The sequence below is a fragment of the Chrysochloris asiatica genome, unplaced genomic scaffold, assembly GCF_000296735.1.
Source record: "Chrysochloris asiatica unplaced genomic scaffold, ChrAsi1.0 scaffold00015, whole genome shotgun sequence".
Classification (NCBI taxonomy): Eukaryota; Metazoa; Chordata; class Mammalia; order Afrosoricida; family Chrysochloridae; genus Chrysochloris; species Chrysochloris asiatica.
In genome coordinates this window covers 11,627,727-11,643,337 of record NW_006408533.1, presented here as the reverse complement: position 1 = coordinate 11,643,337, position 15,611 = coordinate 11,627,727, and the positions used below count along the sequence as shown (strand labels likewise).

General features: G+C 36.2%; 1 protein-coding gene across 1 annotated transcript in view; it reads right to left on the bottom strand.

Annotated features, from left to right (window-relative positions):
* Window positions 1–1,515: 1,515 nt before the first annotated feature.
* The window catches only part of DSG4 (desmoglein 4), a 32,996-nt gene continuing 18,900 nt past the window's right edge, over window positions 1,516–15,611 (bottom strand). Inside the window, exons 9-16 of the mRNA XM_006835127.1 lie at window positions 14,254–14,525; window positions 12,749–12,888; window positions 9,380–9,607; window positions 7,702–7,992; window positions 5,912–6,051; window positions 5,675–5,738; window positions 4,234–4,442; window positions 1,516–2,283 (exon numbers count right to left, since the gene is read on the bottom strand). Of these exons, the coding sequence (XP_006835190.1) occupies window positions 1,516–2,283; window positions 4,234–4,442; window positions 5,675–5,738; window positions 5,912–6,051; window positions 7,702–7,992; window positions 9,380–9,607; window positions 12,749–12,888; window positions 14,254–14,525 (2,112 nt within the window). The remainder of the gene's footprint in view (window positions 2,284–4,233; window positions 4,443–5,674; window positions 5,739–5,911; window positions 6,052–7,701; window positions 7,993–9,379; window positions 9,608–12,748; window positions 12,889–14,253; window positions 14,526–15,611) is intronic.

Below are 15,611 nucleotides of genomic sequence, written 5' to 3'. Positions count from 1 at the left end.
CAAGCTATTGTACTACAGCTAAATGACTGGGGTCTCTTAGGCTATTTCTGGATTCCTTATCTGCAAAACGAGAGAGTAGGGCAGCAATTATGTGAAATGACTGAAATTTTATAATAGTTTTATTCATAAAGGAACACAAATAAGCAAGAAGCATAATTATTCTTTCCAAAAGAAATAAACCCTGAAAACGTTTATTTCATTTACATTGCCCTACTAATCACATTGAAGTAACTACTATATAGTTTACATATTTTACAGAAATAAATACAAACATTTTCCAGAATTTAAGCTAGCTTTCTGCCTACTAAAAACAAATAAACTATCTGCATGTTTCCATTTCATTAATTCAGCATAAGTAGTAGTCTTAGGAAAAGAAACATAACTAGGTAATGGAACTAGATATTTTGTTCCATTTTCTTGGTAGGAACTTGAAGCCATATCCTCAAAGTTTTATTTCAGATACAGAAAATAATTAAAAGTGCTACGAAGGCAGGAATCATGTCTGTCTTCTTCACCTATATATTCACAGAGCCAAGACCAGTACTTAACACATAGGAGCTTCTAAGAAAAGAATTGCTGAATATTTGAATAAATACAGAGTAGCTTTTGAGCTAAATGAAAATTGGTTTGCTAAATGAAAATTCAATGACTCAGGTCAATGAAACTGATTAAACGTATTTCATGTATATTTTTGACATAACTAGCAAGAGAAGGGAAAAAAAAGAAATCCCTGTAAGGGAGAAAAACTCCAATATTTCCCCCAAGAACTCTTTCTGCTGAAGGGTTGTCATGTATTGTTTTTCTACTCTAAATTAATTTACAGTTAATGATATAAATCAATAAAGTGCAATCAAAATTCATCCATATTGACTTGTATATGTGTATATACATATATATGTATATGTATAAATATATAATTCCTTTGGATGAACCATTTCCAGTGATGAATTCAGCTGGTAAAGTTTTTTCCATAAATATTGTATATCTTGAGAAACGTTTAAAAGAGATCAATGCCTTCAGATCTTTATTGACAGAAGTACCATCTTCCTTCTCATTTTCCTTTTAGAAATGTTCATTTCATTCACCTTTTCAATAAAAAAAATTTAATAGGAAAGCCTTTCTAAAGATAAATATGACTAGAGAATATAGACAGTTTTTTATTTTTTTTTTTCAAACCTCCAAGCACAGGATCATAAAGGTTTATATTGCTGGTTTTGTAGATCTCAAGGTTTGTTATGAGTTGTGTGTATAGTGTTAAAGGAGGTAATACATTTTCTTAAAAAATTTTGTAACATGATTTAAAATTAGAAATAATTAAAATATGTTGATATAAAATGCTTAGTCATATTAACCTTTCAGCAAGGCATGTTTAAAGAGCAACAGGGAACTTAGAATATTTGAGTATTTGTTGACTATTGATATGTTGACTATCGCACAATCTTTATGAATCTTTGATGGATATATTAGTGATTACCAAGTGCAAGGTCTCCATATAGAAAGCTGACCATAAAACACTTACTGTTGGGAGTAATGTATGCTGCTATATTGTGCTACCCTATGTTGAGAAGTCATTGGCGATGTGGAGCCAGTGGTTTGGCTTATGTGGATATCTGGATTGACCATTTGTGTCACTTGAATTTCAGGCCCTACCAAAATACTACCACTCATCACAGGTCCCATACAACCATCAGTCATGCTACTACTGCTCATGCCAGCCATACCAGGACTAGACAATACTCTCTCAGCATAGATTACATTGTGTGTGTTGGCTAACTCAGCAGGTATGCAAATATTCCCTTGAACATCATAGACGGGTGCCATTACTGTTTCAGTTACTACTACATTGGGTGCAAGTTGAGGATCAAAAACAATTGTAGTGGGCTGGACACACTGATCAGCAGTAGTGTATGTCTCAGTTACTATAATATCCCCATGAATCATGGACTCAGGTATTGCCATTTCTGCCTGGAATTCAGCCTCTGAGAGAGTCATTCCTGAAGATTCATTAACAAAGTAGTTAGGTCCAAGCAAAGGGAGATCAGTACTGATAGGTATACAGGCTTGGTGTGAAGGAAATGGCTCAATTTCTGTGTCTAAGCAGATTTCGGCAAGAGTCCTAAATTTTGGATCTAAAGTTTCCATGTAGTTCTCGTCTAAGTCATCCACAATCCAACTGCAACAACCAATGGAGCCCACAGGAGAACCTACTCCCTCATGATCATAAATGAGCAAGCAGTCATTTGCTGGTCGACCTTCATCTTCATCAGCATAAGCATATGCTTTCTAAAATTAGAAGCAAAATAGGCAATTAGTAGGTTTTATATTTAAAATAATCAAAGAAGAATAACGAATCAGTGATTTCTGATCCAAGAAATTTTATGGAATGAACTGAAGGAAAAACTGGTATTTTGACTTTTTCTAAATTATTGGACTTCAAAAAAATTTTTTTTTTTTTTTTTTTAGGATTATGGCTCATTATATTTTAGTAAGTGTGAATCTCTTATTTGAAAACAAATCAGTGATAATTTCTATATTTTTTTCAAATTTTGAATTGTTGTTTTTAAGTGACGTCAGAGTCAATTCCAACTTACAGTGGCCCTATATAGGGTTTCTAAATATCTGCTGGTGGGTTTGAACTGCCGACCTTGTGTTTCATAGTCCAGTGCTGATCCTACAGTGCCATGCCGGGAGTTCAGATTTTGCATTAGTGGCACATTTGTAAGCTTTTGGATTTATAGCCTTAGTGTCTGAGATGGTCTGCTCTTGTTATTAAGTGCCATTGAGTCGGTTCTGACTCATAGCAACCCTGCATATGGTTTCTGAGGAGCTAATGGTTAATTTGAACCACCAACTTTACAGTTAGCAGTCCAGTGTTTATCCTGCAGTGCTACTAGAAGCAATAAAGTATATTTATATTAAAGCATTATCTTCTTAAATTTGATCAACTGACTGAAAGTGTATATAAAGATGTAACTATCTCTAAGCATCAGAGACTTGTCAATAAGCTCAATGAAGTTTTATGTGATCTGAGAGAAGACAATCATGTCCACAGACCTGGTTGTAGGAACTTTTGAGTTGCTATTTCTGGAGAGGTAGTAATGAAAATACTAATACCAAAATATAGTTCTGAAAAAGAACCCAAAATAATACACCATCCCCACCATGTTGGAAAAAAAAAATCAATATTATAGTGTTGGTTTGTAGTTGATGTTATCCTTAAAAAACAAGTAGGGTAAATCATGCTATGTCGAACTTGTGAATTACAGAAATTGAGCCAACATTTCTCTAACAGGTTGAGTTTCTTTATAACTTTCTTTTCTTTTCTCTTTTTACTTCTCCCTGTGCCTGTCCATATACACATGGTTCATCTTATCAATTCCTGGTGTTATTGGGGAAAATTAATCCTCTAGATGTTCAAAAATCCACATAGTGAGGCTGAAGTGTAACTCTCTTTTCCCCCAATCCCTTCTTTTAATTTTATTTTTTCTTCTTACTGTTGGTGACATCTGAAGAGAAGGAAGGACATCACAGAGAGAGGACAAGAGACAAGAACACCCTTCTTGATCTGCATTCTCCTGACTCTGCTCTGCTCTGGGAAACAAAGTGAGGAAATCAGAAGGAAATAGAAGCCAGAAAAATGAGCCAAGCAGAGAATAAGATATTTTAATCCTTTTCACAGTATTATGTCAATTGAATAAAAGTGGGCGTTAATACTGGGGTCTGGAAAAGGATGTTTTGGGAAATTGACTTTATGTACATATTTTAAGGAGGAATGAAACATTTTCTGTTCAGGATTTGACTAGAATTAAGAATAAAGTATGGCACTTTAGGATAAACACTTGACCTCAAGGTTGGTTTGAACCTAAAGGTTAGCAGTTCAAATTCACCAGCTACTCCTTGGAAACTCTATACTGTCTGGGTCACTATGATTCAGAATCTATGTCACAGCCCTTACAGCAACAAGACTAAGGAGTCCTGGTGTAGCGTTGTAGGATAAGCACTGGACCACAAGGTCTGTTTGAACCACAAGGTCAGCAGTTCAAACCCACCAGCTGCTCCTTGAAAATCCTAGATAGGGTTGCTATGAGTCAAAACCAACTTGAGTCAAAACCAACTTGATGATATGTAACAACAACAAAAATAAAGGAATATATTCTAGGAAAGACTCACTGTAATTATTATTATTTTGAAGTCACAATGCTATTTTATGTGTAATTGTGTGTAAGGGATTACCTCAGAGAAATAGCTGTCCAAGAAAACCATGTTCACGCCTGACTCTGCATATTCCCGAAGGGTTCCTATGGTTGAACTCCTCCTCCTCATTGTTCCTGCAGCTCCTCCTGCCACAAGGCCAGTAGCCATTCCAACACCTGTGTTGAGTTCCACTCCTGATGCACCCCCTTCAACCATTGCTCCACCCGCATAGGTGTTAGTGTAAATTTCTGAAAAGAGAGGGTTTTCATGTACTGTGCTTGAGTTGTCTTCATTGTTTATCCATAGAGCATATCTGCAGTTTAATACCACCACAATTCAGCACAGAAGTCGATACTGGAAAGCTAGGCAAATATCAATACAAAATCAACTTATAATCTTAAGATGTGGAGATCAAGAAAACATAAATAAGTGATAATAAAGGAGTCTGCTATAGGTCTTATTTACACATACTTAACCCCTTAATCTTGAGGAAAGGAATTGGTACTAGTGTGTTCCTTGTCACTGTTTCTGAAAAGTTGCTCAGGGGCCATTGGAAAGGAGTTATACCCATTTGGGACCCTTCAAAACAAGACCAGTGATGTACTTGTAGAAACTGAAACTTAGTCCTCATTCACTCTGACAATGGGATGGAGATCTGCTCTTTTACTTTATGGAAACCCTATTCAGGGTCTCTAAGAGTTGACTCCGATGGCACTTAACAACAACATGCTCTTTTTACTGAATGGGTCTGGTTTGGGAAACTAAGGAACCATCATTACAAAGTCTCATGCCTGCTCTAGAATTGACAACCTTTCTACTTCATTCAATTACTGCCAATAACTGAGTGTTTTCCTGTATTCTTTGATGAGAATGGACAGGTTACGTTAAGAGACTATAAGACTAATGAGGCAAATGCATCTGTAAATTTAATAAGGGTTCTTTTTCCTCTTCCTCTTTTTCTCATTTTCCCCATTTTCCTTCACCTTTTTTCCTTTTACTGAACAGCTTGTATTACTCATAACAGTGATAATATTAAGTAACACTCTGCGAGACACTATTCTAATGTTGTGCAATGAATACATACAAATACACATTCAGTCTTCACAATCTTTTAAAGGAGATATTATCATTAATTTACCTTCAAAGATTAAAACAACAACAACAACAAAAAACCAGTCCCCGAGATGTTAAGAATTGTCCCCAAAGACTTATTACTAGTAAATGGCAGAACTGGGGATCAAATTCAAGCATTCTGGTTCCAGAATTTTGTCTTATAATTACTACATCATGCTTCACTGCCTGTAGTTTAAGACAGAAACATAAAGTGCTCACTTCAAACATGCAACTTTTCCTTTGATTATATTATTATCTAAGAAAATTAATTGATATGTTGTTTTTCTGTAAAGCACCTTTTTCATGAGGTTGGTCTTGTTAAATAATTCTACAAGTTTCAAAAAGAAAAACAGTGGTGTCTACTGACCAGAAGAATCTATACGTTCCTGGGTATTAGAAGCTGTTACTGGTACACATATATTTGAGACATCCTGAAATGAAAAAAAAAAAAAATTTTTTTTAAATAAATACTTTATATTAAACATTTAAAAATAGACATCAGCATATTTTATATATGTTTGTCATATGTTTGATATATGTTTGTCAAGCTTTGTTCAACTTCCTTGGAACCACTGCGTTTCCCTGGAAAGCAATGGTCACTCACCCTGTCTTCCGGATGCGCCCCTTCTATTCTCCAAGACTGCATCACTCCTTCTCCCCCTTCTGGCACAGGAGCAAACCTTGTTCCCAGTCCTTCTGGTCGCCTTCTTTTACAGCAACACATGAGCAGCAAGAGAGGTGACACTGGTAATGACAGGGTTATGGAAGAGTGATTCTAATGTGTCAGGCAGAGTTAAGAACCACTGATCGAAAACTACGCTGACCTCCTCTCAGTTGCTAGAGAGTCATGTTCTGAAAAAATATGTCTAATATCATTTTGAAGGATCCCTGGTAGCATAGTGGTTATGAGTTGGACTGCTAACCTAAAGGTCAGCAGTTCGAAAATACCAGCTGCTCGCATTAAGATTCACAGTATTTACAGCCTTGGAAACCTTATATAGGGTTGCTATGAGTCGGAACCAACTCCACGGCACACCACCAACACCAATACCATTTGGAGGACCATTCATGACCTTTGAATAGACTTGAAGACTCACATGTTATTTTAGGAAAGACAGCCTGTGTCAAAATTCAGTTATTAATTTTTTTATTCCTCAAATGTTTTAGTTTGTACTCATCTACATTAAAACATATTAACATTGCAGCTTGAAATGTTTACTTATCTTAAATTTTAGAAATTAGTTTTTGATCCTCATGAAACCACAGGAGAAAACTAAAATGCATGGAGCTATAGTGTTGGAGAAGAATATTAAAAATATCCTGGACTGCTAGAAGAACAAACAAATCTGTATAACCAAAGTGCTCCTGAGAAGCCAGGATGATATTTTGGACATATTATCAGGAGAGACCAGTCACTGGAGAAGAACATCATGCTAGGTAAATGGAGGCTCAGCAAAAAATGAGGAAGAATTTTTGAGCCCATTGCTGTTGCCACTAGTGCCAGCGAAATGGATTGGCACAATGGTAGCAACAATAGGCTCAAGCTTAACAATGGTTGTGAGGATGGCACAACATCCTGATGTGCATAAGGTCACTATGAATCTGAACCAATGCGACCACACCTAACAGCAACAACAATCTCTTCTTTAAACATCTCCATGTTTTAAAAAATGGTATAGGGTGAGATGGACCCCTATTAAAAATTTTTTTTTCTTTGAGACCTTTTCATTCCTATGTTAATGGTCCTACTTCACATGCAGATGAAAACTTCAAATCAAAAGCAAATCTGTTGTTTGTTTCAATTCATGGCAACTCCATGTGGTGTAGAGTAGAACTGCACTCTATAGGATTTTCAATATGATCTTTTGGAAGCAGATCTTAGGACTTTATTTGAGATGCCTCTAGTTGGGTTTTAACCACCAGCCTTTGGTTAGTAACTGAGCTCGTAGCCATTTATACTACCCAAGGCTTTCTATCAAGAACCCAGAGGAAGTCAATTTCCTCTTCTAGGCTCTTTTCCCTGCTTGTAACTACACCGGGGTGAGCAGGTTAAAACTCAAAGCGACCCCGTGTAGGTTTCGGATGAGTGGCTGGTGAGGTTGAATCATCAACCATGCAGTTCAAACTAACTGTGTAGTCCAGCACATTAACCCACAGCACTACACCAGGATTCCAGACTGTAACAATATACATGTGTTTTCCATTTTTATTACCTTCACTAACCCTAGACCTTCTTAGTTAGCATCATTGAATAAGTGCACACCTTATCTTTATCAGCCTCACTGTTTATTATTAAGGGCACACAAAAATTGCTATTTCAACAAAGAATGGCATATTAAACCTAACCATCTCAGTGAGTCAGCAGAAAAGACAGATTTCATTAAATATACTTACGAAGAAGCAATAAAAGGCCCAGAATAATCATGCCAATCGCTGCGGAGCCGAGCCCAACATTTGATTCTCCACTTTGATCCTCAACACCAAACCCACTGGTAGCAGAGCTGTCACCAGAGTATATGTTGGTGGTACTACTGTACAAACAGATACTGCTATCACAATCGCAGGCATATAATGTCATGATCTGTGGCAATTCACATTCCCTATTAAAGTTGTCCTTCACCAAGATCGGTATGTGATAAAAATCAGGAAATAAAGGCTGCCTGGCTGTAAGAATTGCAGAGGTAGCTGAAAAGAAAGAAAAAGAACAGAAGATAAATGAAAATGCCTTGGGGTTAACCTCTCCAACACCCAAATCTAAATATCTTGTTGTTAAGTGCTATCTGTTGTTGTTAGTGCCATCAAGTTGGATCTGGCTCATAGTGACCCTGGATAGGGTTTCTGAGGGGCGGCTGGTAAATTCGGTTCCAAATCATTGTGACCCTATATAGGGTTTCTGACAAGTGGTTGGTGGGTTTGAACTGTCAACCTTGTTGTTAGAAACCCAGTGCTTATCTTACAGTGCCACACCAGGACTCCAAAACTAGCTTGTTGTTAAGTGTCGTCAATTTGATTCTGACTCATAGCGATCCTGTACAAATATTCGAGGAGCAACTTGTGGCTTTGAACTGCCAACTTTGTGGTTCGCAGTCCAGTGCTTATCCTACAGTGCCACCTACTTTTTAGTGATCTAATAATAATTAGAGTCCTGGTACTTATTTTCTTAATGCTTATAGTTAATAATCTAATGTTGCCTTCCTAATTGATTGTTAAATCAATGAAGCAGGCAGAGACCTTATTTCTTACTTTCAAAATAAAAGTAAAAAATAAAGAACAGAGAATACTTGTTGCCCTATAGTTGATCCCAACTCATGGACACCTCTTATTTGTCAGAGTAGAATTATGCTCTAAGAGTTTCCAGTGGCTATGATCTTTCCGTTTCAAGAGGCCTCTGGGTGTTTTTGAACTTCTAACCTTTCAATTAGTAACCCAGGTGGTTCGATTTCATTGCTCTATGTGTTCCTAAGTGAGTGAAAAATACAAAATATATTTATAGGACATCTGAATTTCAGAGACATTTATGTGACTTACTTGAAATTATTCAAAATGGTGAGTTTTGACATCTGGTGAGTAGGTCAAGGGTCCCAATTCAAACGGATTAAATACTATTTTACCACTCACATATAGTAAATGATAGATAAGTTGATATTTACATATTATTATTTGCAATTGCAGTATCAAAGAATTATTTGTATTTTTATTTCAGCTCAAAAATTTCCCTAATGTCCTAAGTGTAAAAACACCAAAACCCATTACTGTCCAGTTGATCCCAACAAATAGTGAGCCTATAGAACTGAGTCGAACTGCCCTGTAAGAATTTCAAGGCTGTCATCTTTACAGAAGCCATTTACAAAGCCTCTTTGTCCTTCAGAATGGCTAGTGGGTTTGAACCTCTATCCTTCCATTAAACAGCCCGGTGCATAACATCTGTCTCCAGGGCTCCCTATCTTAGGCATATATGGGGCATTTTCTCCTATTTCATGTAAATATGAAAAGAAACATGGAAACCGCATTAGAAAATATGATTATTTTGCTTTTTGGATATTAATCATGAGCAAGTTTACATTCCACTTACAATTTACGGAGTTAATATTCCATGAGTCACTTGTCCCTGGTGGCTGATCAATAACACAAAAAGTAAATGGAGACCCGTAAGAATGGTCAATAATGCCTTTTGCAGAGATAAGAACTGATGGAGAAGCAATGCAGATGGTACTACTTTCCGTAAAAACGATTGGACAGTAGTCATTGACATCAGGAACCTCAACACATATGGTTCCCGTAGCCGTTTTCCCAGAGCCATCTGAAACAGAAAGGGGTGAATGAAGGTAGGGAGATGGTTCTCTCTCATATGCTATAGTACATAAGAATGGCATGTGTGACTACTGATATGATGAGGAGAGTAGGTTCCCTACTTCCACCTAATGCCACTCTTGCTCTTGAAAACTATATTTCAGACACACTTGCTTCTTAGTTCTTTGAGCAAGCTTTTTCCTAACTTGGGATCCTTGCCCATTCCATTCACTCTTTCCAAAATAAAATGTCTTTCATCCCCATTTCACTTTTCCAATTCCTATGTATCCTAAAAGGCAATGTTAAAATACTTTTCTTTTTTCAAAAGAGATTTACTGTTCCCTATTCCCACTCTGTCCCCATAATTAGACTTTAAGGCTAGCTTAGTGCTTTTTATTCAGGAAGTTCATTAAAATAATGTTAATTGATAATGCACATTTTTCTGCTTCTGTTTTTATTATTTCCCTATCTCAAGTGCATTTCTGAAAACAAATATAAATGTATTTAATTTTCTCTCTTAATTCATTTGGAACAAATGATCGGCTAGGATGGTTTATTAGAAAGATTACAAGACTACAAGTTACCGTTCTTGGTTTATGGTCCGTATTTCTACTTTATTTATTTAGCTTGAATAAAGTTTTGTCTGATTTTTTGTTTTTTTCCTTTTTAACTTGCAAGGGATTTACATTAAAAAAAAAATTTAAACATTATTACATTATTAAATAATTAAAACACCTTAAACTTTATTTCTACATCCCTAAATGGTAGAAACTTTATATAATTGAATGCTAATAAATTCATTGAATGATAGTGAACTGAGAACCTAACCATATCCTATATGATTTTGTACAGTTTTTCCTTAGCACTTGACTTTCTAAAGTGTCTATTTCACTAAGCAGACATCAGATTACCCCATATATTATTTAATTTGTAATTCTCTGACCTCTACAGCTTTTGTATGGCTTAAGCTATTACTCCCAGTATTTACTCCCCACAGGTGCTTACTATATATTTTGTTCTGCCTCTTTACCTGGAGGTCATGCATCCTGAACAAATTTACCTCATCTTTGGATTGTTCTCTGCTACGTAGATACTAACTAGCAGGTTAATAAACCTTGATTTTAGTTTTTTCTCAGTTCATTTTGAAAACGCTTCCCCCTCTGCTCTTTATTCACTTGAAGTGGCTAACTTTTATTCTGGGTTTTAAAGATACTCATCCACACATGATCAATATACAAATACAGGGTGTGATCAATAGGGTTAGAACACACTTTCCAAACATATCTTCCAGAATGCAAGTATTGATAATAAATCAGTCATTGGAAGCAGCAAAGCATCATGAGAGTTGGAGTAAATGATTATATAAACTAAAGACTAAAATGTATAAAGTATAATTGCTGTGGTTTGCAGTCCCGTGCTTATCCTACAGTTCCCGTGCTCCTGTGGGCATTATTGTTGTTGTTGTTAAGTGCTGTTGAGTCAGTTCTGACTCATAGTGATCTAGTTAGTATACGTTTCCCAAGCAGAGGTTGGTGAGTTTGAACCCCGACCTTAGGGTTCAAACCGACCTTGAAGTCGAGTGCTTTTCCTGAAGTGACACACCAGGACTCCAGGGCATTATTTGATGTTTGTTTTCAGACTTAAGGTGTCCAGTGTATCTTTCTCTTTGTTTGGCTACCAAAAATTCTGATATAAACTTACCGCAAACATATGCTATCTATTTTATATTAGGTATATTATGTATATCTGAGAGACATCTGTTTTGTATTAGGTATGTATGGATCCCTTTCTTCCTGGTTACTGACTTTCTCTGTTGTTTTGTTCTCTAGTTACTGGTTTCTCAGGCACCACTCAGAGAATCATTAACTATTGCTAAACAAATTCCTCTCTGTACTCACCAAGAGAAATGAATAGATTTTCCCACATGAGAAATGTCTTGATTACCAGTTAATTCAGTCATCTTATAATTTTCACTGAATTTGAATCTTATATTTGTATTTTCTTGGACCGTATCATTTTAGTTTACACAATGTAACTAATCACCCAATGCTCCCCCAGTCCTCTGTTAACTGAATTTTGTTATGTGTGCTGATACTGTCTGTTCCAACTCATAGAGTGACCTAGCATCGGGTTTCCAAAAAGCGGCTAGTTGAACCACTGACCCTGTGATTGGCAGTCCAGTATCTCTCCTATAGCACCACACCAGGACCCCAACTTTAGTGACTCTAAAATAGTGGTTACGAATCGGGCTGCGAACCTTAAGGCCAGCAGTTCGAAACTACCAGCCGCTCCGCGGAAGAAAAGATGAGGCATTCTGCTCCTGTAAAGATTTACAGCCTCGGAAACCCTGTACAGGGTCGCTATGGGTCGGAACTGACTCGAGGGCACTTAACAACAACAACCACCTTTCCTGAAGGCCATCCCCAAATGAACTCTCTGCACAATTTATAGCCAGTATTTTAAGATTCTTTACACATTCTCCAAATTAGAAAATGAAGTTATAAACAGCAACAGAATTTTATTTATACTGTGTATTTTAAGGAACTCTGGTAGCGTAGTGGTTATGAGTCGGATTGCTAACCTCAAGGTCAACAGTTCAAAACCACCAGTTGTTCCGTGGGAAAAAGATGAGGCTTTCTGCTCTAGTAAAAATTTGCAGCCTCGGAAACCCTATACAGGGTAACCATGAGTCAGAACCAACTCCACCACTATCTGCATTATAATTTTTACATTTTACAGTAATTTTGTTGTATGCCACATACAATTATTATTTTCTTTGGAAGTTGTTGTTGTTATGTGCCGTGGATCTGTTCCAACTCATAGCGACCCTGTACAGGGTTTCTGAGGCTGTAAATCTTTATGGGAGCAGAAAGCCTCATCTTTCTCCCGCGGAACAGCTGGTAGTTTCAAACTGATGACCCTGAGGTTAGCACCCCAATTCGTAAATAAATTATATCTTGATTACAAATTAAGGTTATAAATGTATTAAATTTAATTATGGGTATAAGATATTTAAAACTCTCTAGAAATATTGCTAATACCAATAAATATATTATTTTATTTGAGTGAATTCAATAACATGATATAAAAATATCTACATTGTTTAATATAGTAACAATTTTACTAAAATATTAAAAATAAGTTTTCTTACCATCTATAGCCAGAATCTCTGCTGTGTATATCCCATTAGTGATATATTTTGATTTCTTATCAAATTCCCTAGAAAATTGTATTTCACTGGTCCTTGAATCAACTTTTAGCCAGCTGCCTGCATCGTGTCCTATGATATATCTGTTTTGAAATAAATAAGTTCTTCATTATGCTTTTGTGAAAGTTTGTCGTTTAAAATCACATGGAAGTGTTGAACTTATAGATGTGTTTCATGCATTTTGTGATAATTATCATGGTTTATAAATATATGCATGTATCATATGTAATGCATATAGTCACAAAAAGGTTTTAAAACTTCATCATTCTTACTTTTCTAGCTCTTACTATAATTTTAGTATAATATATATGCTTATTTCAGGTATCATCACAATATTGAGGGAATATCATTTATTTATTACACAAGTTGTTTACTCAGCTTGTCTGCCTTAGCTATTAAACCATCTTGCTTTCAGACCACTTCATTTTTGGCCTTTTCAGAGGCTGTGATAGCCTTTGTTCGCTTTTCTTTATGGGTCTTGTTACATATGATGGATTTAAAGTGCTTCATCTTATTGAAAGAAGATCTAGTCTCTATTTTGTTGGCTTTCCACGGAGGGGATAGTGGATTTGAACTGCCAACCTTGTTGTTAGCATTCCAGTGCTTATCCTACAGTTCCATACGAGGCCTTCCCTGGTCTCTATACCAGGTACAATTTCAGGTCTTCAGTATTATTTATCTAACGCATCTTTTTCTTCTATTCCGTATTGACAGACTTCAGAATCCTTATTAACTCTGTCAACTTGTTAGCTGATTAAGTAATTAAAATTGTTAACATCAAAGTTATTGGTAAGAAAAGAAGAAATAGAAGGGTACACAGAATACTTGTATACTTCAATATAGTTATTTCCCAGCATGCTTTAAATAGAGCTAATTCATGAATAATCTACGTCCAAGCACCCTTAGTACTACCTTTCTGTCTCCAGTTCTGTCTTCATGCTCCTAATATATCTGAAACACCTGTGTTCTAACTTCTTTCATTGTTTTTTGTTTTACTTTTTTCTCCCCTTTCAGGTGAATCAGAGGGCTGAAATTAATCCCAGTCACAGGCGACACAGGTTTTAAGGAAATAAGTAGTGACTCATCTTTTATGATAGTTTATTGTTTACAATTTGACTTAATCAGCCCAGGTCAAGGATGGCACAGATGGCCACAAAAGAGCAAAAAAACTCTCAGAGTAATGGTAGGTGGCCCTTTCATCTTATAATTGCTCCCAGGACAAAATTACTCTGACATCCAGTTGGAACATTTAAAGCTTCTAAAACAAGATTAAAATTTTAAGAAAATACTAATGCCATAAAAGTCTTCTAAAACAGATAAACAAACAAGAAAAGAAAAGGAAAACTCTGAAAAATTTAAAACGCACATGCATTTATACATACTGAATGAATTAGCACTGGACAGAACTCAAATTTGTCATATTAACATGACCAAAGTGTTTATAGTACCTGACATTTGTTGCAGGATTTCCTGTATCCAAATCTATAGCTGGGTAGGTGCCAAGCACATGATTCAATAAGGAATCACCTCTTATTCCTTCTCGCACACTGAAGGTCATAGAGTTTGGCTGAAATGTGGGCCCTTCTCTCACATTAATAACCTGAATCCTCACAGGAGTTGGTTGCATTCGGAATTGAGAGGCAACGGAGTGGTGAAATTCAGCTTGGTTTTTAACCCCAATACTAAGATGAACATTGGGCATTTGCTCATAATCCAGCATCTGAAGGGAAAGGAGAAAAAAACCTAAAAACAATCTGAAACAACAAATGATTCTTTTCATAAAATAAAAGGCCATGATAAATAAGCAATGCACTAAGATACAGCCCAGGAGCTGTGCTCTTCAGATTTTGAATTCATAAAACTTTACCTTTTACTGTATTAGGTATTTTAGACATGTTATTCTCTTTACCCATTGTTATAACCAGGTATATAGAGTCACTAAGTCTATGACTTCACATTCAACTCAACTTTTGGAATTTTGAATTTCTTATATAAAACCCTGCAATGAAAAGTTGATCTTTCTAAATGCGATATTTAAGAAAAATAATATTAGAATAAAATACAAAAATGTTCACAACTTTGGAACAAATAAGAAAATGTGTTGTTGTTGTTAAGTGCTGTCAAGTCTGTTTCTGTATAGGGTGTCCGAGGAGCAGCTGGTGGGTTTGAACTGTTTACCTTGTGGTTCGCAGTCCAATGCTGATCCTACACTGCCACACCAGAAGTCCAAATAGGAAAATGGTGGTGGTGGTTATGTGCCGTGGAGTCGGAACTGACTCATAGCAACCCTGTACAGAGTTTCCGAGGCTGTAAGTCTTTACAGGAGCAGAAAGCTTCATCTCTTGCGGAGCGGCTAGTAGTTTTGAACTGCTGACCTTAAGGTTCATAGCCCGATTCATAACCATTATGCTACCGAGCTCCTTAAATAGAACCTAGATTGTCCTTATAGAATTCACATCTGAATATCTCTTAAAATATTCAGCAGAATAGAAAAATCAATATACATGATTAATTGGACTTGTAATTATTATTTTTTTTAATGACGCAAACAGCTTCTGAAGGAGAATTCATGATTATTATAGTCCGCTCTAAACTATAATTTAATTGTGCTGGGTCTGGTGGATACATTCAAATAAGTAAATACCACTCAGGGCAAAGTCACCTTTGAAATGGATTCCGTGGATAAAAGATGCGTAGGATCTTTTAATCCAGAATGATTGATGTGGTGACATGAAAAGACACAACAGCAGTTGTGAAAAACTGAGTACTGGGAAATGTTTGTTTAGAAGTGCTCTGGAAGCTAATG